The 25,873-nt window shown below is 40.4% G+C and overlaps 3 protein-coding genes and 1 long non-coding RNA gene across 8 annotated transcripts in view; 2 read left to right on the top strand and 2 right to left on the bottom strand.

Moving 5' to 3' along the window:
* The window catches only part of atp8a1 (ATPase phospholipid transporting 8A1), a 97,263-nt gene extending 80,394 nt beyond the window's left edge, over nt 1-16,869 (top strand). For all 4 annotated transcript variants that reach the window (XM_088385634.1, XM_088385619.1, XM_088385629.1 and 1 more), the window contains 4 exons: nt 9,897-9,985; nt 10,169-10,261; nt 12,039-12,130; nt 14,132-16,869. In XM_088385634.1, coding sequence (XP_088241760.1) covers nt 9,897-9,985; nt 10,169-10,261; nt 12,039-12,130; nt 14,132-14,229 — 372 coding nt within the window. In that variant the 3' untranslated portion in view covers nt 14,230-16,869. The remainder of the gene's footprint in view (nt 1-9,896; nt 9,986-10,168; nt 10,262-12,038; nt 12,131-14,131) is intronic.
* On the bottom strand, nt 3,254-8,117 carry LOC148404555 (histone-lysine N-methyltransferase set-1-like). Of its 2 annotated transcripts, XM_088385646.1 has the most exons (6): nt 7,334-8,117; nt 5,592-5,708; nt 5,210-5,366; nt 4,795-4,884; nt 4,065-4,166; nt 3,254-3,357 (listed from the first exon to the last, which is right to left on the bottom strand). In XM_088385646.1, exons 2-5 carry the CDS (start codon nt 5,698-5,700, stop codon nt 4,163-4,165), a joined length of 360 nt encoding a protein of 119 aa, XP_088241772.1. In that variant the 5' UTR covers nt 5,701-5,708; nt 7,334-8,117; the 3' UTR covers nt 3,254-3,357; nt 4,065-4,162. The 2 variants fall into 2 exon arrangements, with proteins under 2 accessions (XP_088241772.1, XP_088241778.1); XM_088385652.1 differs by lacking the exon at nt 7,334-8,117 and having other exon boundaries at nt 5,592-6,040.
* Nucleotides 16,870-16,950: 81 nt separating the features above from the next.
* Nucleotides 16,951-22,673, top strand: LOC148404553 (uncharacterized). The gene is made up of 5 exons (XR_015860494.1): nt 16,951-17,015; nt 17,121-17,181; nt 17,245-18,553; nt 19,533-19,792; nt 19,889-22,673. It is a non-coding gene; the product is annotated as an uncharacterized LOC148404553 (long non-coding RNA).
* Nucleotides 18,725-25,281, bottom strand: shisa3 (shisa family member 3). Its single transcript, XM_088385493.1, has 2 exons — nt 24,700-25,281; nt 18,725-20,161 (listed from the first exon to the last, which is right to left on the bottom strand). Exons 1-2 carry the CDS (start codon nt 24,971-24,973, stop codon nt 19,611-19,613), a joined length of 825 nt encoding a protein of 274 aa, XP_088241619.1. The 5' UTR covers nt 24,974-25,281; the 3' UTR covers nt 18,725-19,610.
* Nucleotides 25,282-25,873: the final 592 nt, after the last annotated feature.

Below are 25,873 nucleotides of genomic sequence, written 5' to 3'. Positions count from 1 at the left end.
CAAAGTCTAACTGAATGTTACCTGTTGGCTGGCATCTTGTTTGATGTTATCATTAGGGTCAGAGTCCTGCCAAGTTCTGGCTGGTTCAGGCAGCGCACCGTCAACAGGAGCCTGAGAGCCTGTCACCTGGAATTAAAACCACAAATAACTTACCAACATCATACAGACACCACAAATGACAGACTGAAGACCTGTAGAGTTAAATCATGTGAAGTTAGTCCCCAAAACCAAACAAGCTTTTCTAACTAAAGTGTTCCAGTCAGTTCTGGATGTCTAATAAGGTCCTATAACAGCATCTTTATGGATGTAGTGGAGCATCCTTCAGCATGACACTTTAGCTGTTTAGCTGTTGAGGATGTGTGGAACTATAGCTGTAATATAATCAGCCTCCATAATGTCCATAACCAAAATATGATCTAAAAACATGAGACAACCTTCGATCCATACGGAGGGCCCCACAAGTAGCCATCAGAAATCTATTATGTGTGTGTGAATGATTGGCTTGGTTGGAATAACCAAGACAACTTTAGATCCATACGGAGGGCCCCACAAGTAGCCATCAGAAATCTGTTATGTGTGTGTGAATGATTGGCTTGGTTGGACACCCATGGGCGCATGTTTCAACAATCCATCTATGGGTGTGTGTGCCACTGGTTCGTTTGGGCTCTATGAGGAGAACCACTAAAACCGTGTGATCCAATGGTTGCCTGAATGCTGTTTAAGGTACCTTCTGACTAAAGAACAGCTTTCCAACTAAAAGAACAAGAAAAGGTCTACAAAGTTTATTTCTTACAACAAAGTCTAACTGAATGTTACCTGTTGGCTGGCATCTTGTTTGATGTTATCATCAGGGTCAAAGTCCTGCCAAGTTCTGGCTGGTTCAGGCAGCGCACCGTCAACAGGAGCCTGAGAGCCTGTCACCTGGAATTAAAACCACAAATAACTTACCAACATCATACAGACACCACAAATGACAGACTCAAGACCTGTAGAGTTAAATCATGTGAAGTTAGTCCCCCAAACCAAACAAGCTTTTCTAACTAAAGTGTTCCAGTCAGTTCTGGATGTCTAATAAGGTCCTATAACAGCATCTTTATGGATGTAGTGGAGCATCCTTCAGCATGACACTTTAGCCGTTTAACTGTTGAGGATGTGTGGAACTATAGCTGTAATATAATCAGCCTCCATGATGTCCATAATCAAAATATGATCTAAAAACATGAGACAACCTTCGATCCATACGGAGGGCCCCACAAGTAGCCATCAGAAATCTGTTATTATGTGTGTGTGAATGATTGGCTTTGTTGGAATAACCAAGACAACTTTAGATCCATACGGAGGGCCCCACAAGTAGCCATCAGAAATCTGTTACGTGTGTGTGAATGATTGGCTTGGTTGGACACCCATGGGCGCATGTTTCAACAATCCATCTATGGGTGTGTGTGCCACTGGTTCGTTTGGGCTCTATGAGGAGAACCACTAAAACCGTGCGATCCAATGGTTGGCTGAATGCTGTTTAAGGTACCTTCTGACTAAAGAACAGCTTTCCAACTAAAAGCTGTAAACTAAGAGAACAAGAAAAGGTCTACAAAGTTTATTTCTTACAACAAAGTCTAACTGAATGTTACCTGTTGGCTGGCATCTTGTTTGATGTTATCATCAGGGTCAGAGTCCTGCCAAGTTCTGCCTGGTTCAGGCAGCGCACCGTCAACAGGAGCCTGAGAGCCTGTCACCTGGAATTAAAACCACAAATAACTTACCAACATCATACAGACACCACAAATGACAGACTCAAGACCTGTAGAGTTAAATCATGTGAAGTTAGTCCCCAAAACCAAACAAGCTTTTCTAACTAAAGTGTTCCAGTCAGTTCTGGATGTCTAACCAGGTCCTATAACAGCATCTTTATGGATGTAGTGGAGCATCATTAAGCATGACACTTCAGCCTTTTAGCTGTTGAGGATGTGTGGAACTATAGCTGTAATATAATCAGCCTCCATAATGTCCATAACCAAAATATGATCTAAAAACATGAGACAACCTTCGATCCATACGGAGGGCCCCACAAGTAGCCATCAGAAATCTGTTATTATGTGTGTGTGAATGATTGGCCTCGTTGGAATAACCAAGACAACTTTAGATCCATACGGAGGGCCTCACAAGTAGCCATCAGAAATCTGTTACGTGTGTGTGAATGATTGGCTTGGTTGGACACCCATGGGCGCATGTTTCAACAAGCCATCTATAGGTGTGTGTGCCACTGGTTCGTTTGGGCTCTATGAGGAGAACCACTAAAACCGTGTGATCCAATGGTTGGCTGAATGCTGTTTAAGGTACCTTCTGACTAAAGAACAGCTTTCCAACTAAAAGCTGTAAACTAAGAGAACAAGAAAAGGTCTACAAAGTTTAGTTCTTACAACAAAGTCTAACTGAATGTTACCTGTTGGCTGGCATCTTGTTTGATGTTATCATCAGGGTCAAAGTCCTGCCAAGTTCTGGCTGGTTCAGGCAGCGCACCGTCAACAGGAGCCTGAGAGCCTGTCACCTGGAATTAAAACCACAAATAACTTACCAACATCATACAGACACCACAAATGACAAACTCAAGACCTGTAGAGTGAAATCATGTGAAGTTAGTCCTCAAAACCAAACAAGCTTTTCTAACTAAAGTGTTCCAGTCAGTTCTGGATGTCTAATCAGGTCCTATAACAGCATCTTTATGGATGTAGTGGAGCATCCTTCAGCATGACACTTTAGCCGTTTAGCTGTTGAGGATGTGTGGAACTATAGCTGTAATATAATCAGCCTCTATAATGTCCATAACCAAAACATGATCTAAAAACATGAGACAACCTTCGATCCATACGGAGGGCCCCACAAGTAGCCATCAGAAATCTGTTATTATGTGTGTGTGAATGATTGGCTTGGTTGGAATAACCAAGACAACTTTAGATCCATACGGAGGGCCTCACAAGTAGCCATCAGAAATCTGTTATGTGTGTGTGAATGATTGGCTTGGTTGGACACCCATGGGCGCATGTTTCAACAAGCCATCTATAGGTGTGTGTGCCACTGGTTCGTTTGGGCTCTATGAGGAGAACCACTAAAACCGTGTGATCCAATGGTTGGCTGAATGCTGTTTAAGGTACCTTCTGACTAAAGAACAGCTTTCCAACTAAAAGCTGTAAACTAAGAGAACAAGAAAAGGTCTACAAAGTTTAGTTCTTACAACAAAGTCTAACTGAATGTTACCTGTTGGCTGGCATCTTGTTTGATGTTATCATCAGGGTCAAAGTCCTGCCAAGTTCTGGCTGGTTCAGGCAGCGCACCGTCAACAGGAGCCTGAGAGCCTGTCACCTGGAATTAAAACCACAAATAACTTACCAACATCATACAGACACCACAAATGACAGACTCAAGACCTGTAGAGTGAAATCATGTGAAGTTAGTCCCCAAAACCAAACAAGCTTTTCTAACTAAAGTGTTCCAGTCAGTTCTGGATGTCTAATCAGGTCCTATAACAGCATCTTTATGGATGTAGTGGAGCATCCTTCAGCATGACACTTTAGCTGTTTAGCTGTTGAGGATGTGTGGAACTATAGCTGTAATATAATCAGCCTCTATAATGTCCATAACCAAAATATGATCTAAAAACATGAGACAACCTTTGATCCATACGGAGGGCCCCACAAGTAGCCATCAGAAATCTGTTATTATGTGTGTGTGAATGATTGGCTTGGTTGGAATAACCAAGACAACTTTAGATCCATACGGAGGGCCCCACAAGTAGCCATCAGAAATCTGTTATGTGTGTGTGCATGATTGGCTTGGTTAGACCCCCATGGACGCATGTTTCAAAAATCCATCAATAAGTGTTTGTGCCACTGGTTCGTTTGGGCTCCATGAGGAGAACCACAAAAACCATGCGATCCAATGGTTGGCTGAATGCTGTTTAAGGTACCTTCTGACTAATGAACAGCTTTCCAACTAAAAGTTGTAAACTAAGAGAACAAGAAAAGGTCTACAAAGTTTATTTCTTACAACAAAGTCTAACTGAATGTTACCTGTAGGCTGCCATCTTGTTTGATCCTATCATAAGGGTAAGAGTCCTGCCAAGTTCTGGCTGGTTCAAGCAGCGCACCATCAACAGCCTGAGAGCCTGTCACCTGGAATTAAAACCACAAATAACTTACCAACATCATACAGACGCCACAAATGACAGACTCAAGACCTGTATAGTTAATCATGTGAAGTTAGTCCCCAAAACCAAACAAGCCCTTCTAACTAAAGTGTTCCAGTCAGTTCTGGATGTCTAATCAGGTCCTCTAACAGCATCTTTATGGATGTAGTGGAGCATCATTAAGCATGACACTTCAGCCATTTAGCTGTTGAGGATGTGTGGAACTATAGCTGTAATATAATCAGCCTCCATAATGTCCGTAACCAAAAGTATGATCTAAAAACATGAGACAACCTTCGATCCATACGGAGGGCCCCACAAGTAGCCATATTTAGGAAATCTGTTATGTGTGTGTGAATGATTATCTTGGTTGGAATAACCAAAACAACCTTAGATCCATAAGGAGGGCCCCACAAGTATCCATCAGAAATCTGTTAAGTGTGTGTGAATGATTGGCTTGGTTAGACCCCCATGGACGCATGTTTCAACAATCCATCTATCGGTGTGTGTGCCACTGGTTTGTTTGGGCTCCATGAGTAGAACCACAAAAACCATGCGATCCAACGGTTGGCTGAATGCTGTTTAAGGTACAACAAAGTCTAAATGAATGTTACCTGTAGGCTGGTATCCTGTTTGATGCTATCATCAGGGTAAGAGTCCTGCAAAGTTCTGGCTGGTTCAAGCAGCGCATCATCAACAGAAGCCTGAGAGTAATTCAAGTAAAAGAGATTGATGCATCAATACTAGGAAAGAAAAACAAGAAATCAAACATTTTGTATCATATAACTAGTCTTTTAGTAAAATAAAAGTTAGCTTACAGAAATAAAAACTTGCAACATTTCAAAAGAAAAGTTGAGATGGAAATGTCTTTTTGAACGTCAAAGCACTAAATAAAAAAATTGTTAATTCCACAATCCTGATGAGTTATTGAAATATTGCTTCTGAGTGACTCACTAATATAGGGTATTTTATTCCAGTCTCTTTCTAGAATTCATAATTCTTGTATAGAAAATATTTGGATATACATACCACCAGTCATGATTCTGCCATTCAAAGTCAAAGAAAAATGTACTCTCCTTTTCAGAGTACTTGGTTGTTTGGCATTTTTCTGCCGACAGAAGTTGACCCCTGTATTCTAAGATGAAATCTCCTTGTTCAAAGGGCTGGGTAGCACACACGCCTCTTCCTGCAAGGACATTTTATATAAAACCATTGGTTATGAGAAAATATTTCTTTAAGATACACCTTTAACCAAATAATTGTGGTGTTATCTTACAATTTTAATACTAAGTTCTCGCTTAGAAACAGAAATACAACAACCAATCTGAATTTGATTGTTGTTTGTGTCATTTTATAAAATAAATAAACATATATACTTAATGGATAAATGGTCTAAAAATGAGTTTATTACCTTTTTGATCATCAATAAATCTTTCCACTAGTCCAGGTTTGTCCTTTGAGGATTGAATGTAAAAGGTTGCTTCATCAGCAGGCTTTTTTCTTGCTTTCCTTTTGGACATTTCTGTCTCTAAAAAATAATTCAAAACATGGCAGAGAGTACTTTAACAAGCACTCTATATTAATTTTAAAAGATTTGTAATCATCCACTGTATAAAGACTGAAGGAATAAGCCTGGCCTGAGAACTAACAGAACAAGAGTGATTAAAGAAAGAATATTTTTCTATAATCTTTTTCAGAAAATACTGATATATTAATGAAAATGTTTGTCGGTTTGAAGCTGAGCTTTGTTTCTTCTAACTAGTCACAGTTCCAACCAGATCCAAAAAAGGACTGAAACAGCCCTTTACCTAAGTGCAGGGGTGTCCAAGTCCAGTCCTCGAGGGCCGCATTCCTCCATGTTTTCCAAGTTTCCCTCGTTAAACACACCTGATTCAATGATCAGGCTCCTGCACAGGTGTGTTTAACGAGGGGAAACTCGGAAAACATGGAGGAATGCGGCCCTCGAGGACTGGACTTGGACACCCCTGCCTAAGTGGGTAGGTGTGTAGAATGCACACAGACTGAAAACTAGATGTACAGACACTAAATAGTGCAAAAGCACCATTTACCCCATTATTATTCAATTGGGGTACTCCACCCCACCAACAAGACCTCCCTAGACCCCCCCAAAGATCACAGCATGTAGTAATTCTACATGTTCACAGCTAATTTTATTATCTCAATAACAACAAGTAATGTCATGAGCTATTTCTGTCTCTACGTGGTCACTCTTCTACTTTCAGCTCTTCCTTGAGTCAATGTGTGTTGTGAACTGAATTCTTACAAACCCAAAAGCTGGACAAAAATATGCACGACATAACGCTGACATCCTGCTGAGTCACGTGTAGGCATGTCAAGACATGTCTGTCAGCAGGCAAGAGTGCACAGGAAAACATATTACAAAAACCAGCAAAGTAGGCACATGTATCATTACTTTTATAATGCAGTAACTAGATAGTAACTCAAATACCTTAAATGAGAATAACTTGTAACTATAACTACCTATTTTTAAAAAACTAACATGGCCAACACAGCACAGCAGCGGTGCTGCATCCAAAGAAAAGTTATTTCAATAGTTTTACCAGTATAACTCATACTTTACAGGAGCTACCAACTCGTTTTTATTATGTTTCTGTTTGAAAAGTGAACGTAGCATCCTGATTAGCGCTAGCTAATTAGCTAATTTCCGGATAGTTTTATTTGCGTCAGAATGCTTGTGTTATCTAAAGAAAGCATTCTTACATGATAGAAAACCACCGAGACATACAGAAGACATGCAGATATATCATAACACTGAGCTTTACCACGTGTTTAACGAGTTTTGAAGAGGTTTCGGCAATTACGGCCAGAGTCCGGTTCTGGGGTTAGCAACTATGAAACATTAGCACATCGAAATCACCCTGAATATAACACTGAGCAATTATACATGCTGTCGTTCTCTTTTACACCATTGTTTTTAAAACAACTGTAAGCTAAGATGAATGACAAGTTAAAAAGCCGGACTTTCTGAGGGGAAAACGTTACGCCATCCGAGTGGCAATATACCGAATCCGAAGCCATAATCATTGCATATAAACCCCTCGGGGTCTGGACAAAAAGCATTTCTACATCAGTTTCATGTACTTAGTATTTACATGCAGTTGATTTACTCACCGTGTATGTTGTGTTTCGATAGGAGCAGCGTGTCTTCGTCGCGGAGCAGTCTCAGCCTTGCGCCGTCACACGTAGCGAAGTGCCGTTAAGCCGGCGGTTTTAGCCGCATGAAGCTAACACATGCAATACCTGCTGATTAAACTAATATGTAAACTGATGGTAAAGAATAAATTACTATTTATTTATACCTTTATTTTTATGTTTAGAACATGAAAAATGCACGAGACAGTTTTTAAAATAAGCCTAATAGAATGAGCGTATTTTTATAAAGCAAACAAGTGTCATGAATATTAAATAACATGTAGATAAATTGCAATTGTAATGCAGGAATTTTATGTTTACACTATTATTTTAGCTGCTATGGTTACTAAAATAATAATTACCTGGTTTAAATCTACAGGAAATAGCATTTTATTTTCTTAATCAACACTCGGATCACGAGGTGCCCTGATTGGTTGAATCATACACACTTCCGGTAGTGTGTATACTTGCAATACCACTTGCCATGGTCGGGGGGACGCTACTGAGCACACACACTTCACACACACATTTCTCAACATTGCGACCATGTGGGGTAAGTGAAAAAAATTCGTGAGGCATGTTGTTAGAGCATTTCAAGCTGTTTTAGAGTGGTTTCCCGAGTGGGGTCCAGGATTTTGGACCCCACAACGACACAGGGCCCCACTTTGTTGGTGGGCTCCCTGTCTTCGGACCCCCCATACTAATAAAAACAAGTGCACACACACACACACACACACACACACACACACACACACACACACACACACACACACACACACACACACACACGCAGAAAATAGACTAAAAATGAACCTTCAACCCACTTTGGCCTCCGCCCCTTAGCTTGGTATTACCTGATTTAATCTAATTTATTTATTTTTCAAGCTTTTCATAGTCTGACTTGAAACACTAAGTATCAACTCCTGATTTATTTTTCAAAAGACTCACCGGACAGCTTAAACGCCATCATTAAAGTTTGACAAAGACTGAATGAATGTGAAAATAATTAAAGTAACTCACAAGAAAAACAGGCAAAATTTCCACCAGTTTGTCTGTAATTTTGCCACGTAATTTGGGTCCCCTCGCCTTTTTACATGGTCGTGTGGCCGAGCAGCGCTGAAAAGCTCCATTCATCTGTATATGTCACGAGCGGAGGACATTTTTTTGATTTCCTGCCATTTGGGGCTTCCTCCAGGCGCCGTGTTTTGTCACGCATCAAAGTCAATTTGCAGCTAATGGTCGGCAGATTAGCTCATTTGAGCCAAACGCGCCGCTTTGATAATTTTGACACTGATGGTAATGTCTGTGTGTGCGTGGGGTTGCGTGCACGCGCGTGAGTGTTTGTGTGTATGCATCCTGGGGGCCCTCGTGTGTCTCACGTTACAGGAAGCACACAGCTGAGGGACGCCCAGCAGTTTGACCAAGTGGCACATCACAATGCGAGGAGCGCAGAGTTGCACACTTTGACACGCAATGACAGAACGTTTCAATGCAAGCGGCCCAAAGTAAACACTGTGTTGCACAGAAAGCTGGAAGATACATGACCCCCACTTCATTGCCCGTCAAGCCCCCTCCTCCAAAGAAACCCCACAAAACCTCTTGAATCTCCTCAATCACTTCTGGATTTTAAGTGAAAATACCACCGAAGCTCTCTCTTGAAATGTTGGATTATTTTCCGGCATGATAAGCAAGGAAAGATAGTGTCCACCTTTGTAGATTAGTGACTTCACGCTGACTTAATAGGTGTGCTTCAGAAATAAATCATTAGCAACAGGTTGTTTTAATTGGGCAACACTTGCTATTCTGTTACTTTGCAGCTATACTCTCTGACCTAAAATATGGAAGACAATCTTAAATAAACTTTTTAGTTGTTTGTAGTACGTACACTTGCATAATTGTAAATAGAGTGATACGACCTGCTGTTTTCAAACTGCCGCCACATTGCCATCCTGCTCTAGTCTACTGTAAAATCTGTATACCTACGGTGTACAGCATATCTATGACATATCTGTGTAACCAAGCTACTATAAAGTCTGTACATATACTATCTATAACTGTATATTTATATTTTAAAGTACAGATCATATTCATACAGATCATATGTCAATAATCTCATCAAAGGGCTGATGCGTCTACTACCTGTAAAAAGAGAGTAAATTCCATGGCTTGCTGGATGTGCTTGCACGGAGCGTATCATTAAAAAGCCTCTCGGGTTCAGGTGAAAGAGACACCTCAATCCCTCACAGGTACTTCCTCCACCTGGGAGGCCCGATGGGGCTCCGTGAGTCCAGACAAAAGCACGGAATCATTTAGTCACGCCGGATTAGGACACTTATTTGGCTCCAACTCCTCTCGGCGTTTCCACAACACGACTGTTTGTTTTGTCATGTATGCTTCTCATTAAGAGCCACTGAAGGGGATGATGAGAGCTGGCTGTTATCAGGTGTTGCTTCCTTCTAAGAGCTCTTCTACTTATCTGATGGGCTGCTAAGATCTGTATTGTCTTACACTCACCTGTGTTGTGTGCGTGTGTGTCTGTCAGGCGGAGATGATGTTCTCTTCAGGGGTCTTCTGGACAGGCCTGGTCTTCATCCCTATCACCTCACTGGTCTTCGACGTGGCCTACAAAGTGTGAGTCTCCCCTCTGTCTCTCTCTCATCTCTACACTTAAGGAAATTCCTCCTGAATCTTCTCCTATCACCACTTTGATGTTTGGGCTTCCATGAAAAATCTGTTTTTTTCTTCCCCAGTCAGCATCTGGGCTAAATTAAAATCTCATCATTGTGCATGTGTGTCAATGTTGTCTGGTTACAGGGTGAAAAAAGTGTTTTTCAAGACGCTGGTGGATGAAGTACAGGAGCTGGAGGCTTTATCCAAAGATCCCGGAGCTGTCGTGCACGGGAAAAGGTACACCACAGCTCACCTTTACGTCTTTTCTACCCAGCAGAAAAAAGCATAAGACTAAACACAAAATCCACACAAACACAGGTATTTTTCGTTGAAAGCTTCCTCCTCGAGGAGACCCCAAGGAGGCATCATCTTAAGACAACGTGCCTTTTTGCTTATGATAAATAGCAGGTGGCAAAGGCCATCAGTTCAATTTCTAAAGCTTAGTCTTATCTTCCTTTATGTTGTCGTGTTGTAACTAACGTGGCAGGTGACATGCGGGCAAACTAAAACTTGGCTTCACACTAACCTACTGCAATATTTGGAACGATTAACTAATAGTAATACGCAGACCCAATGCAAGATTTACTTCTAACCTATACTAGGACATGTTGGTTTTTGCACTCAGCACACCGTTTGCTGGCAATGCTGCTTAATCACTTTTAAAATAAATCTTTGGATTCAAGACATTTACGTTCAGTTCAGTGTTTGAGCATCTGTGCATGTGTTTACTTAAGTATTGTAAACATTTACGTACACTCCAATTTTGCATAGTTTTTTTTAATTGAAATTCATAAAATTCAATATCTGATTTTAATATGAAATGAAAGCACAGAGCAAATAAACAAATCAAGTTACAAAAGAAATCATGGACTTGAACTATAAACCAAATTGTATTCTAAACTTTTGCCTCGTACACTTTAAAGCTATTGACTAGAATTACTTGAAATGCTTGACCTTCAATTCAAAAATGGAACTGGAAAACATCTGTGTGTTAGAACTTTGATTTGTAGTATTGTAACAATAGATGTTCAATGTCATCAGTGCCATATTACTTGGATACCATAAAGCTAAAACAGTATCCGCCAATGTCATGCAAACATGCAATTCCATGTGGTTGGTAAGAAAGATCAACAATAAAAAATATTTTGAAAATATTCATAAAAAATATGGCATATGAATTAAAAATGAACAAAAAATCTTGAAATATAAAAAATTATAAAAGATAATTGTGAAATTGAAATTAAAGCATTTAATGAGGACACACCATGTTTACATTTTTTAAATAAGACTTGATCCTAAGCACATGAAAATGTTTTTCCATGAAAAAAGGAAACACCAAGGCTCAAGAATGATTGAGTTGTGCAAGCTGTCCCATTTCCAAAGCAATCAGTAGAATCCAGTAGAACTCTTCAAATTGCACTTAAATCCGTCGGGTTGATTGCTCTTTAATCCACCTCTTTTGACTGTAATATCAGCAATCATGTCATTTGAAAATGCTGATTGTCATTATGTGAGCGCTGCGCCGTCATGATATAGTAATGGCAGTGTATTGGAGAGGGTTGGTGGTGTCTGGGGGAGGGGGTGCAGCTGTCTGGGCTACGAGGCCTGCAGCGGCCATTAGCATGAGGCAGATCCGTGTGAGATCTCCTGCTGGCTGAAAGTTATCCCTCGGCCTGGCCGCTGTCCCAGACCCGCACACACACACACGCGGAAACATGTGTAACATTCACATAAAAAAAAAAAAAAAAGACAAAGTATGAAGGGGCCAAACATTTGTTAGCTTTACATGAATTCCTTCCCCGCTTTCCCGCTGCTTCACATATTTTGCACACTTTGTGTCTCGGCCACTTTGTCTCCCTACGTGGAGCCGGAGCCAGCAGGTAGAGGTGCTTGATGAATGCCTCGTTAAATCAGCCCGTGGCGCTCAGCATGAGCATAACACACTGGCTGACTGTGTGTGCTTGTGTGTGTCTGTGTGTGTCTGTGTGTCTCTCTCCGCTGTGTTTATGTGCAGTTTGACGGAAAGGGCCCAGCTCCTGAAAAACGTCTTCAAGAAGAGCACTGTGAGTCTGTACCGCTCCGAGTCCATGCAGCAGAACCTGCTACGTGAGTTACTCAACATCTTTGCCTTTCACTTGTGTCACTTTCTTTCTCATGGGAAAATGAAAGCAAAGTGAGCTACACACATGCTGATTGTTTTTAACATCTAAAATATGAGAGACTCCACACAAAATCAGCCATGTGTGTTCTCACTGTGTACTTAAGATGACCAACACAGCTCCTTACCACACACATTTAAGCATACATCCTCAGGCAATGCAATGCCCCAGAGCAGATGGCAGTACCAAGACTAACCTACACGAGGGCAGAAAGTAGTGATACTATTGTCATGAGCCTGTTGCTTTATTTTATATATTTCATTTTGATTTGTGTTGTGAGCCACAATTCAAAGGTCAAGCAAGTTTCACATACAAATAAAGTAAAGAGTCATAGTCGCCTTTGCGCTTTCAGCCGTTTATTGAACAAGATACAAATTAAGAATACTTCCAAGAAACTGCCAGGGGCCACAGCTCACCCTATGACGCTCACCACCTATCTCAACTCAAGGTCTTGATGTCACTTACTTGACCACGCCTCTAAAAGTCACACATTCACCACTTGAAAACTACATCACGGAGAGTAATGACACTTACATTGACTAGTTTATGTCCTTATTTCTCTTTTATTGTCTTTCACAGAGGACCTCGGGTTTGGTGAATAATCCTACAAAAATCAAAGCAATGTTTCCCTTTGGAAATTATGTAATTCTAATTAATCCGTTCTAGAGTCCCAAAAATATTAAGGGGAGAGGATTTCATATAGCATAAAGAAAATGTAACTCAATAGAAAAACCTAACAAAGTGGATAAATCAATATTAAACACTCTTGATGGCATATGAAAGCTTTGTCTGCCATTTTTGTACTACAAGTTCATTATTTTATTCCTTAGTGTTCACCATATGCTTTACGATGAGGCCAGCACACACACTTTCTTTGGCCTAATATATTAAAATCGCAACACAACAAAAACGGCATTAAAGAAACTATTTCGTATCTGGCACTCAGTAGTCGGGTTTCTGCGACTACCACTCGTCTTCCACCTGAATTTTAGCTTTTACGTTTCAGCAAAACTCAGGTGTCTCATTGACAAGCATGGGTTTGGTTTTCGTTCTTTTTTCTTTCTTATGTTGTCTCCTTTGTTTGATCATTTTCTTTCTGTTTGTCTCATAGGTGGGGGTGAGACACTTGTCGTGTGATTGTGTCAAACCTCACCTTTTAAAGCTTCCGATCGCTGCCTTCATAGCTCTACAATAGATGAATAGTCATGCCTCCTCCCATCATTTTTCTTTGCTTATTTTCCTTCCCCCTCGTGTGCTTGCTGTGCCCTCCCTCAATTAGTAGGAGCGCCACAATTTGTGAAATGACAAAATGTTGCGTTGTTATCCCTCCCTTCACAATGCACTCGCAACAGCGCACTCCTTTGAGTTGGCCCGCAGGTACTGAGCGGCTCCTTTGACATGTCAAGGTGAGACTGTAGGTACCATTTGCTTAGGTGGCATTTAGAATACTGTTATTTTCTTAAATGCCTTTAAAACATGGTTAAGGAGTTTACACAGTTAATCATGACAGTTCATGAGGAGAACCACTCAACTCAGATTTGACAGACAAGTACTCAATCCAATTATTTGTTTAGCATTAGCCTGGCTCTGGCCCCAAATAAAAAATGAAACACTACAATTGTTTGTCAGTTGAGCTGCGAGAGCCTAATCCTTTCCTGAAAACTATTTGAAGGCTTCTTGTCTATGGAGTTGCATTTGGTGTGTGTCAAAATTAAAGACATAAAAAGTTTTCTCCGGCCTATAAATCGGTCAGTGAAAGGCTCCAGCTCACCTGTGACCCTAAAAGAAGATGTGAATATACATACATATATGCTGTATTTATTTCATTGACTTAATGTCCGTTTCATTTTGGCACAAGAAAAACACATTCATATGTCTGTTTTGTCATTTAAAATCATTTTTGTTCCTTCCTTGGATGTTTATTGTTCTATTTTATTCCCTTTGGCAGATGGCTACGCCTTTTCCCAAGACGAGAACGGTGTGGTGTCACAGTCGGAGGTGATCCGAGCGTACGACACCACCAAGCAGAGGAGCAGAGAGTGGTGAGCGGCGGCCATTCTGAAGCTGCAAGAGCTTTTCCCACTTTCTTCTTTATTAGAATTTTCGGGACTCTTAACATGACTGCAGACAGACGAGAATGGAATCATGTATTCTTCTGTGAAAGGGAACAAATGAACTGTGTTCTATTATCGAGCGCGGTGCTTTTTTTGTTTGTTTTTGCAAAACTGAGCAAATTGTCTCCTTTCTCTTCATTTAACAGGAAAAAAAATGGTTATTAGCGCTAAACCAAAATGATTAACATTATTGCGGCCAATTATAACTGTTTATTGTGAAGTTTAACAATCCTTAGAGCCAAGATTTGAAATGGCGTCAGATTGCCAAAGAGCAGTCGTGAATGCAATCTTCCAAGAACTCGTGAATTCGGCAAACACGTCGTGAGCACCACTCTCCTTTTAAATTCTTTTATTTATTTTTCAATGCACTAAAGTTAACGTGTTGTGTGTAAAAGCCTTACATTTGCATCATGCCTTCACAAAACAAATCCTTTTTAGTTCTTCACGTAATGTAGACACTGTGCCTGCCTGCTTTTGGTTTGTGGCCTAGTCAGGTTTCCACCTTTTTTTAGCCCACCCCCCCGATGGACTAAAGCATTCCACACGTCACAATCACAAAGGTGCCTACGTTTCCATCCCGGACGAACGAGCCCACGTCACAGAAAGCTGGCGAGGCACACTTATAGAGAATTAAATAAATAGATAAATACTAGATAAGTAAATAAATGTAGATCTTTCTGACCATGGTGATAGTGTTTCCCTGACAACGGAGATTTGAACCCTTCCAACTTAAGTGCCATTAGCTTCAAAGAGAGAGAAATATTATCCAGGAAACTCCACGCCAGTATCAAAACAACCTTGTCTCTATAGATATTCTTTTGTGGATTTGTATTTTTATATTTGGAGATGTACACATTTTGCATTGACTGGCTTTGTAAAACCGATCGATCGTCTGCAACTTTGGTCCACCGCCGGGGACGGAGCAAATGAAGACACTGAGCTTTCTTAAATGTCTTGTTCTGGAACCTTAATATTGTGATTGCTTGATTTATTTATAATTGGACTTAATACTTCATGTCTGTGCGATGGCTTTCTTCTCCCTATGGGAGATATGACTTCTGACTGTGGGTGTGGATGTGTTGGGTGGATCCCTGCATGTGCATGTGGCGTATGATTTGTGTGAGTGTATGCGTTACCTACCGTGGTCATTTTTTGTGTACATTGCATGTCTGTTTTCTACGTCGGAATATTAAAGTCTCACTGAAAAGAAAAGGAGTTATAATATTACAACAAAGCTATAATTGTTTAGCAGGAAAACACAGGTCTTCTATTCATACGTACTGCACTAGAAAAGTCATAACAGTAAAAATTCTTATGAAAAACACCTCAAGGACATAAATTTGAAAAATGAAAAGAAAAACAGTAAGTCGATCTACGTCAGTGAGTGAGAATGACCGCATTGTACATAATTTTAGTTCGTAAAAAGAAGTTATAACATTATAAAATAAGATTTGCAAGGTCCAAATTCACCAGGATGTTTACAGGAATAGAGTAAAGTTGTAATGTCGCAGGAAAACATTTTTCATGCTATCACAATATTGCAACAAAAAGTAACATTGTGAGACCAAAGTCAGACATTTTTTGAGAATACAGTTGTGAGTCGTAACATTATGTGAAAATACGTCACAAATGTCACAGGAATAAAATTCCCCCAAGGGAATTCCAACATTTAGATAATTTTGTCTTGTAAAAATTACCTTTTTCATATTTTAATAATACAAGTAAAGTTAAGATTTTTTTCTTTGTAAAATTACCATATTCTCATTGAAAAAAAATCTCCTAATTATATGACTTTATTCTCATCAAATTGTGATATAACATTTTTACTTTTTTTTATCTCAATCACGATTGGAATCGGGTAAAATTTGGATTTGAGGATTTTATTTCCGGGATATTTAATTTTTCTTTTCAGTGTGACCCTAATACTTCTTCGTAGCCCTGTTTGTAAGATTACATGGGTTTTTGTTTTTCTCCTGGTGTGTTTCTTAAGTACGAATGTTTGTTTGTCTCTATATACGTAAATGTGCGTGTTGCTGCTCGCCCATACGTCGTCCACTTGCACGAGCTCAGCTTCAGCTCCAATGTCCTCTTGTGTGTTGATGCATGGCCAGTGGGTGTGGGACCGCGTGCGTGTATTGTCGCGTGCGAGTTTCCGACTGGCTTCGACAGGAGATTTTGTATAATGCACTCTCAATGTAACTTTTTTTTGCCGTCGTGGTTACTGTCCAGTTTTGAGTTTAATGATGTTTGCGACTCGCTTCAACGGAAAGCTTGAAATGCTCAGAAGTTGTGAAATGTACTCTGAATGTGGACGTTGTCTGCATTTTTCCCCTTGTGCTTTTCTTTTAAATTTGATTTTTTTTTCTCTTAGTTGTGCGCTGCATGAGTGGATAACACAAACCTGTACCACTTCATTTTACAAAACGGAAAAAAAAAACTTCAGTTAAAATTTCTTTCTCGTCATTTTGGATTTCATGATTGTTGTGCATGTCGGGACTGCAAATGTATAAGTGTTGTCTTTTACGGTCCGTGGAGGACGACTGAAATAAACTTTACATTCATGGAGGAACAACTCGTATGTTTTTGTCTTGTTTGGTTGTGGGTGTTTTTTTTTTTTTTTTTTGGAAGGGAATTACGTACGTGCACTGGGGTGGTGACGGACAGGATATTTAGGACTAAACAGGAAAAGGCAGACGGTGTTTAAAGACTCCGGTGTTTGTGGGTAGTCCCAAATATTTTCGTTACACCGATAATTATGTTTTGAAATCCTCTTCAATGTCGTGTTTTACGAAATGGTTTCAGATTTTTGCTTTGTTTAAACAGCTTTCACTCTTATGACACCATAAGACCACCTGGTCTTGTATGAGAGGATTGATTCATTGAGGTGAGTCATTTTTTTTTTATTGCTCGTGTGGATCTTTTGATTAAATTAATTGAATTGTTGCAGTACAGTGGACCAGTGGGAAAGCATGTCTGCCTGACAGTGGAGAGATCCTGGGTTGGCATGCCTTTTGTATGCCTGTGTTCTTCCGTGAGTTTTCTCCCCAATTCCACAAACATGCATGTTAAGTTAATTGAAGATAATGAATTGCCCTTAGTGTAGATTGTTGTCTACACACACTGTGTCAGAAAGGTTCCAGTACTGGTGTCTCAAAAAACACATTTCAAATCCTTATGGGTTTCTCCGATGTTCTATTGTCGCAGCCACATTGACGATCACATCTTCAAAACACATCCCTTGATAAGTCATTTTATCTGGTCAACTATGACAAATATCATACAGAGCCAGCATGGTGATCTTCTATATTCTTCTCCGTGCTGGTTGGTTTGTTTTTTTGTGACACCAGTCCTGCAATTTTTCTGACACACCTAGCGCCTGGTCCAGCCTCTCATCCAATCAGGTGGGAAAGGCTCCCGTAATGACCAGAAGTGCTACAGACAGTTGATGGTTGTAATCTTCGTGCCCCAAAATGAAAAATGTACATGTGTGTTTTCAAAATGGAGGGTGGCAACCCAAAACAGGGCCCAAGTCTGGGTTATGTCACTGATTATTGGTTGCAAATCAAAGGCACACCGTTACTTGTCAAAGAGGTTTTGCTTCACGTCAGTAGTGGTATCATTAGTTTATGTTCAGTATTGGTCGATGTCGTGGCATCTTTCTTATACATAAACCACTGTATGATTTGTTAATGGGAATTTTTTTAGCAATATCAAAGAGCCTTTTTTTGGATGAGTTTGTTGTGGACGAACAAACATTTTTGGGACAAAGCAGAATAGTGACTGCATGAAAATTATTTTCTTGAAGAGCAGAAGCTGTTCTTAAGGTGTAATGTTGCCAATACTTTTGCCTGCAGGTTAACTCCTCTTATCAAAAACGAGTCGATGGGTTCAAAACTGTGGTAATGTGAAAAATGTATTTTGCAATAAAAGCAGAACAGGAGATGAAAGTAACAAGAATAAACAAGACTTGACAAGCGGAATGTGACAAACGATGGAGGTCGTCATAGCGCGACGTGCCAAAGGAAGACGGTGTCATTTGCTGTCTCGGTTTCACAGTCAGATAAAAACAGCGCCACGCAGGCGTCTTTTTTTTTTTTTTTTTTTTTTGTCCAGATCCAGTTGCTACCTGTCGATGCAACCTTAGCCGCTTCCACTCAAGGAGCCATGGCGCTTTTGACGCCGCAGGCCGTGCCACGCTCGTTGAGCACTGACAATGATGAATCTGAGAGCCGCATTCCTCCTGTGAAGTCGCACAGGTAGGGAGCCTCGGACGCTTGTGTGGATGACTGATTCATTCAGGGTATTAAAAACAACAGTTACCAAACTTGTTGGGTCCAGGGTGTCATGTTATGGTGAGGTAAAAAGTTGTATTTTTTCAAGATAAAGAAAGACTTATTTTATTTTATTTCAAAATCCCGACTACATCATTCAGTAAAAGATGCCTTTATTCACTCTTATTTTCTAGAAAAGAAAAAAAAGTGAAAGACAGAGCCCTATTACAAAAAGTAAAAATATGCAAATGGTGAATAATAACAAAGCTATGGCCTGACTAAATGAAGCTCCTCTTCTCATTTCAACAAAGCTCCATGGCACCATGGTGGCATTTAAACAAAACTTTGAGATATGAATTAGGTTTAAGCAGAGACAGAGAATGAGTTAAAAAATAAAATAAAAAATACAGTAGTTTCCCCAAAAATGCAATCGGTGCATATAGTTAATGATAAATATGCATATTCTAGAAAAAATAGGGCTTGGTTCCTGTAAGATGTATTTTGCCCCCTCCCCCCAAAAAAGTCATGCCCCTCCCTCAAAAAAAATAGTCATGCAGCGATTTTTCAAATTCACAGTATGTGATATACAGCACAATCAAATCAGAGCTTTCAATTGTTGAACTAAAGCCAAGGTCGGAAGTTACATAGGAGGGGTAATTGGTTTAGCAGGTTGCTTTTATCTGCATGCTGTTCCCCATGTGCAAGCACTGTTTGCCCTTTTTAAATAAGAAAATTTTGTTGCAACATTTTGAGGAACCTGGCGATCAGTTTGAGAATCACGCTGTAAGTGAAAAACAGTGTAAAACAATCTGTAAGTGAGGTGACCATCATTACAAGTTGTCAAAAACAAGAAATCTAGTTCAGAACCTTTTCTCAAGCACCACATCTGCTCAGTTTGCCAAGATTATTTATTGTTAAAATAATAGCCCGTACAAAACAGTTAAGGTGTCTATGTACATTATAGGATACAAAAAGTGCATAGGTGGCTCATCCTGTTAGGTTGAAGCTCCTCCAAACAAATCCAGTCTGGCAGCAGCACTCGTCAACTCTGGCCAAAGTCTGCAAATCCCTTAGTCGAAGCAAACGCATCGGGCTGCATGGGGAAGAAGTACTGCTGAGGCAAGAGAAAGGCGGTGCCCTGCGAGGACTGCTGGAGGGGCAGCTGCGCGTGAGCATGCTGTAAGCCTCCTGACGCCGGAGGGGACATGTAGGGTGGTGGCAAAGGTGGGGGCAAAGTCTGATGGGTTTGAGTGGGAGTAGAAGCCGGGGTGGAGATGGAGGCTGACACCAGGCAACTGTGCTGCTGTTGCCCCCCTATAGAGAACCTCCGCATGGAGCTCCCGCCCCCCGCCGAACTGGAGCTGGTGGTGGCCGTGCTGGACTGCCTCGACGGGGCGCGGAGGCTGGGCGGCGCCGCCGTCAGAATCATGGGGATAGTCTCGCCCTGGCAACTGCGCAGCGAGAAGCGCATGGGCTGCTGAGCGGGCTGCTTGGGTCGCAGGCAGGTGCAGCAGTAGACGGCCACCAGGGAGCCCACCACCACGAAAGCCACGAACATGCTGCCCACCATGAGGAAGGGCATGTAGACAGGCTCTGGAAACAGATGAGGAAACAAGTACATTAAAGTTTTTGAGGACACTGAGTGAGGCAGCATTTTGAATATGCAGGAATCGTCAGATTGGAATCAGCCCTCGAATATAACAAAACGTTTGATGTATAGGCCTGTTGAGTGAAATTTCAGGAGGAACCTAAAATAAATTAGTGTCCACCTATTGCTTAGGGCATGCGGCTTTTATGGTATATGTGGTTATAAACCAATGATTGTCAAATGGTGGATCAGTACCCAAAAGTGGATCGCGGATCCATTTGGAATGAGCCATGAATAGTTAGTAGAAATTGCATATGCTTGTATTCAGATTTTTATTTTTTTTTTCAGAACAGTAATGAGGCATAGTTCCCACATAGCTCATAAAATTTGGGGTCAGCGTCACGAAATGTTATTGACTTGTACTCAAGTAACTAGCCACACTGTAGACCAAACCTGGGCAAATTACGGCCCGCGGGCCACATCCGGCCCTTTGTGGGTCCCTGTCCGGCCCGCATGAGGCCAATCGTAATTTAAAAAAAAAATAAAAAATAAAATTGTGTCGTGCGTACAATACAACTGTTTCGCTTTTATTTTGAAAGGCGCGTAGGTGAATAGCGCGAAATAATGCTGCCCTGAAAATGTGTGCTAACGCAAAGAAAAGAAAAGTTGACAAGGAGCGCCGTGTTTTCAACAAGACATGGACTGCCAAGTATTCCTTTACAGAAATGAAAGGTAAAGCCATGTGCCTGATTTGTGGTACACAGATCGCTGTGTTTAAAGAATATAATTTGAGTCGCCACTACACGACCAAGCATGAGAAAAAATACATTTGTCTGATAAACAGGGCGCATCAGAGGCTGATGCATTGCTAGCAAAACTGCAAGCCCAACAAGGACTTTTTATCAAACTTCACACCCAGAGATGGAGCGGCTTTGTCATTTGAGGAAAAGTTAAAGAAGTTAAGAATAAATTGTACTGATTAATAATTGTTTTTTTATTTCACCTTTACACCACAATTTCACATAGCTTAATATAAATATAAACAGAATAATTGTATTCTTCTAATTACCAGTACCAACTGTTTAGAATAAATAATTTAGTGCATTTTACAATGGAAGAAAATTGAGCAGGTTTAAGTTATCGTAGGTGTGGCCCTCTGACACAACTCAGGTTTTTCATGTGGCCCCTTGAAAAAATTAATTGCCCACCCCCGCTGTAGACCAATACTGTGTAGCTCTGCCTTAAGCTAGTGGACATTATAGCTAGAAATATGCAATTGGTGCTGTGTCAAATTCATTAGAAACTGCATTCCCCCCCCCCAAAAAAAGATTTGGACTCTTCTAACTAATTGCAATAATGCTCATTGATGATATCTTTATATCACATTTGACCATGGAGGTTTACGTTTGAGCTGGTTGACCAAAAAAAAATCTGTTCAACTCAAACGGCTACCCCAGCTCCTTGAGAATTAGTGTGAAAATGTTCATCGCTAAGCTATCACCCACCGCACCAGTTGGCTAAAGGTTGTGGCAGGATAGCCATCTTGACTTAACGCTCCTTCCATAGTGAAGAGTTGCTCACTAATCTTCACCTTCATGTCGCTGATTAAGATGCACTTCTGATATGTATTGTTATCGCTTACGGAAGCCGAGGAACATTGTATAAAGTTTAGGTTGCACAGCACACTTTTATCTGCAATTGTGTTTTTTTGCACCATAGAGTGCTGAATTGAGGATAGCACAAAAAATATAAGTCCTGAAACAATGCCCAAGGCAGGCCAAAGCTATAGAAAAACAAACAGCTGACATCTTCAATCTTAGACATTAAAGTTATGAAGAACTAGAAGCGCAAGTATTAGCTCCCATAGGAGTGTCAGCCTAAATGTAATCTGATGATTGTACAGTAATGCTATTTAACGACAGGTTGCAGTTTATTTTTGCCCCTAGTCAAAGCAAGGCATGTAAACAACTGTTCAATTAACTTGTATTTAAGAGCACTCATATCTCATCTCTATTTCTCCACATGTAGACATTCTTGAGCAACACAAACAGTTCAAGTTACACTTCACTGAGTGCACACTCGTTGGGAGGAAATCACAAGAGTGTTTATTTGTTTTGTTTGGGAATTAAAAAAAAAAGGAAAACGTGTGAGCTCACATTAAGCCCATTCCACACGCCCACACGCCCACCCGCCCGTGCCTGGCTGATCTGTTTGGGAAATTTGAAACGGATAAAGCCCTCAAGAGGACTACTGTTAACTTTTCACAAGCCACAATGACTTCATGTAACACTTTGAAATGTTTAAAGGGGGCCAAAAGTGACTTCACATTAACTGAGCTGTACCTTGTACGCTCTCTTATGTCATCTCACCGAAAAGGCAGAGCAACTTTTAATGCAGTTTTTATATTAGCTATTAGGTTAGCATCACAACTCAGCTTTAAAGATAAACACTGTTTAATGTTAAAGGTTAGGGTTATATTTAACTAATACAGTAGTTTCACTATTCAAAACTAAAGGGGGGGGGGGGGGGGGGGGTAGCATGGAATAAGTTAATATTATGGAGTTGGGCCCTTTAGATGAAGCAAAGGTTAACGCCATGTGTTTTCACAAGCATGATATGGCTAAATTTGTAAATTTAACATGATGAGCTTAAAATAAAACTACAAACTCACATCTTAATGATATTTAGTTGACTGTCTCAAACAAAATGTATTTTTTTGTGTGATGATTAATATATTACATTTAGTAAGCAAGCATGTTTTTAGAAAATGTCAAATATGTAAAATATGTGAAAAGGGGGAGCTAAAAGAAGACTTAATTGAATAAGACAGGTGGAAGTCATGTATGGGCCCTTTTTAAACATGGCATCATTACGGCAATGTCAGGTTGTGTTGCCGATCACCTATTTTATGACTCAATCTGACAACTAAAAAGCAGGAATGAATGCAAACTCTATATTGCCTAATGGACTGCTTTTTTGCCTTTTGTATTCCCTTCAGCATGAAAATCAATATCTTATGTTGGAAACTATGTTAAAAGTACATTAGAATGCCAGCAAAAAGAGGGAAATATATTCTTTCATAAGGCACATCTTGATGTAATTGGTTAGGATCGTAAATACAATCATTTGACAACGATTAGACAAGATGCTATTCCAAAGTCCCTGTTTTGTGGGTTGTATCTTCCATTTAAGGTAAAAGCCTAAAGGCAATTTTGTGCTTGGAAACTTGATAACTGTTTTTTTTTTTTTTAATGTAATGTTAGTGTTCAGAAAATCAGGAGACTAACTTGTGTTGGAATGCTAAAAAGTCCAAGGTATAATAAAGTGTCACTATTGTATAGTGGAGTTGTTAAGAAATTCTTTATGCCCTGTTCAGGTTACGTGCCATCTATTTTACTCAATTTCAGATTGAAATTAGGACAGAATTGGAAAGCTAAAAATGAAGCTATACATTGATGTTGCTGTTGCCTGAAATGTAAGTGCAAAGAATGCTTTGTGCGAGTTATGTATGATTTGACTCCGTTTAGGTGGAACATTTGGAAGGTTATTTATTGAATTTAAGAAAAAACATTGAGATTTCAAAACCAACAGCAAACTTGCAACGATATCAGGGACCACTAGGGGGCGAACGCATGCCTAAGGCTTCATGAAGTTCCCTAAATAACACATGAAATACAACCATGTTTATTAGTTAACCTTTCATTTTTATAATAATCCATTCATTTGATAGTTTTCGTTTCGCAGTTTTTTTGTTTCATATTGTTTGTTCAAAGGTAGTGCAGTAAAAATAAACCACGAACATGATGAATAAATGTGATCAATAATCGTAATTACAATATTGATTAAAAACTATTGTGATCATTCTGCTTGGACGCGCTCACTCCTTATTAGAGGTCCTTTAAAGTTGGGATGAATGATTTAGAAAAAAATATCTCATTTTGATTTTGTTTTTTTATCAATATTGCAGTTGCAATATTGCGACTTACAAAACTTGGTAAAAACAAGAAATAAATTAATCTGCATTACAATATAATGTTTGTGACACCACAATGTTTTAGTCTGATGCTAAATTAGAGACAAATGAATGACGATAAAAGAGAGTTCATTAATCTAGTCCAACAAAATTGGTGGCTTTATCACTTCAACTTAATTTGCCATGCTTACTGAAACAATTTATGTGAATGTGGAGTGCGCCTCTTAAGCATTGGACGTGCTTACACTGAACACAAATAAAATACACAAATGTATTAAAAGAATAAAGCTAACCTACCAAAAGAAATGAAGTACAGGAGTCCAACCCCCCCCCCCCCCCTCCCCCAAAGGAAATTGGACCCTTTGTGATTTGAAATTTGCATGTCAATTTTAATTTGATTAATTGCTTAGCAATCAGATCACTTTAAAGTATATTGTTTTGCTTTGTAGATTTGTTTCTTTTTCTGTCTTTTTCGAGCTACGTTGTGGTCCGAAGATGGCAGGCGAGCCGTAGGTTTCCCCACCACTCCCTCAGCCTGTTGTCACACATCGTAGGTGCACTGATACGTACGTGCTGCATACTCGGTGTTGTCGGTGGTCGGACGGTCGTTCGTGCAACCGTCTTGCTCAAGGCGCGCGTCTGCAGCGGCGCAGCAGTAGCGCAGCGCGCACGAGCCGCAGCACACGGTGGCGTCGGCCGTGTCAAAGTCCTCCGGACACTGAAAGCCGTCGTGGTAGTTGCCGTTGGCGTCCAGCCAGCCGTGGCAGTACTCCCCCTGCGCGTCCAAGATCCGCAGATTCCACGTGAGGTATCCGAGCAGGAGGCAGCTAACCAGCCGCACCATCCCGGCGAGGAGGCTGCTGCTGATGATGATGATGGTGATGAAGTTAATGGTGGTGATGATGATGGTGGGCTGCGAAAGTCCGACAAACTTTTCATCAAGTCATCTTGAGTTCATTAGAGTAAGCCAAGTCCTCCGCTTAGCCGAGCATATGACAAATGGCTGTCACTTTTGGGAACGTTTTGACGATGCCTGGTGTCTCCGCATGCTTCATGCCTCTTTCTCTCGTGGAGCTCCGCTGCCAAGTGGGCTCGACTTACATTGGACCCGGCGTTCACCCCGGCTCCACGTTTTGTTGACTGGCCATGACGTCATTTCCGAGCGCGCGCACGGTACAACGCCCACAGACGCGCAGTGAGAACAAGTTGTTGTTTTTTTTATAGCAGAAGAGTGGTTTAAACTTTGATGACTATAAGAAAATTGATGGGGTGGGGGCTTTATGTTTTGATGATGTGCAATTGTTTTTTTTCTCCAAACGTCTATCAAATCTATCGATAATTAATGAAAGACAAGCCAATTATAAACAAAATATTTTGATTACACGCATTTGCATTTTCATGGAGACATGATGGTCTGACCAAATTTTTAGCATGTTAGGATTCAAACTATCATGTTAGCAATTCGTATACATTAATTTGACGAAACAGTTATTGCTTGTTTATGGTTTCTAATGTGGAGCCTTGTGAAAATAGCGTTTGTGGTTCTGAAATGGGCACATTGCAGACTCACTTTTAAATTTTGTTTTAATTAACGTATTACATATTGATTTAAGATTTAAATTGTGATATAATGACGCCATTAGTTAAAGTCTGGGTTGAAAAACAGGAGTCATCCTATTCTGAGGTGTTTTCAAAAGGGCACCCGGCCCAGGCTCCATGTTGTTGATCGGCTGTGACGTCATTT

This window comes from Syngnathus floridae, chromosome 1 (assembly GCF_059516105.1).
Source record: "Syngnathus floridae isolate MCC-2025c chromosome 1, RoL_Sflo_1.0, whole genome shotgun sequence".
NCBI lineage: Eukaryota > Metazoa > Chordata > Actinopteri > Syngnathiformes > Syngnathidae > Syngnathus > Syngnathus floridae.
Note: the sequence above shows the minus strand (reverse complement) of the source record. Positions and strands in the feature narration are given on the sequence as shown.

Excerpts from the sequence above, each read along its gene's own strand:
- LOC148404555 (XM_088385646.1), bottom strand. The coding sequence starts at position 5,700 with ATGTCCAAAAGGAAAGCAAGAAAAAAGCCTGCTGATGAAGCAACCTTT. Across the intron at positions 5,367-5,591 it reads ATTTATTGATGATCAAAAAG|GAAGAGGCGTGTGTGCTACC; the intron begins GTAATAAACTCA and ends ATGTCCTTGCAG. Across the intron at positions 4,885-5,209 it reads TGGCAGAATCATGACTGGTG|GCTTCTGTTGATGATGCGCT; the intron begins GTATGTATATCC and ends AATTACTCTCAG.
- shisa3 (XM_088385493.1), bottom strand. The coding sequence starts at position 24,973 with ATGGTGCGGCTGGTTAGCTGCCTCCTGCTCGGATACCTCACGTGGAAT. Across the intron at positions 20,162-24,699 it reads CAACACCGAGTATGCAGCAC|AGCCTGTCTACATGCCCTTC; the intron begins GTACGTATCAGT and ends ATCTGTTTCCAG.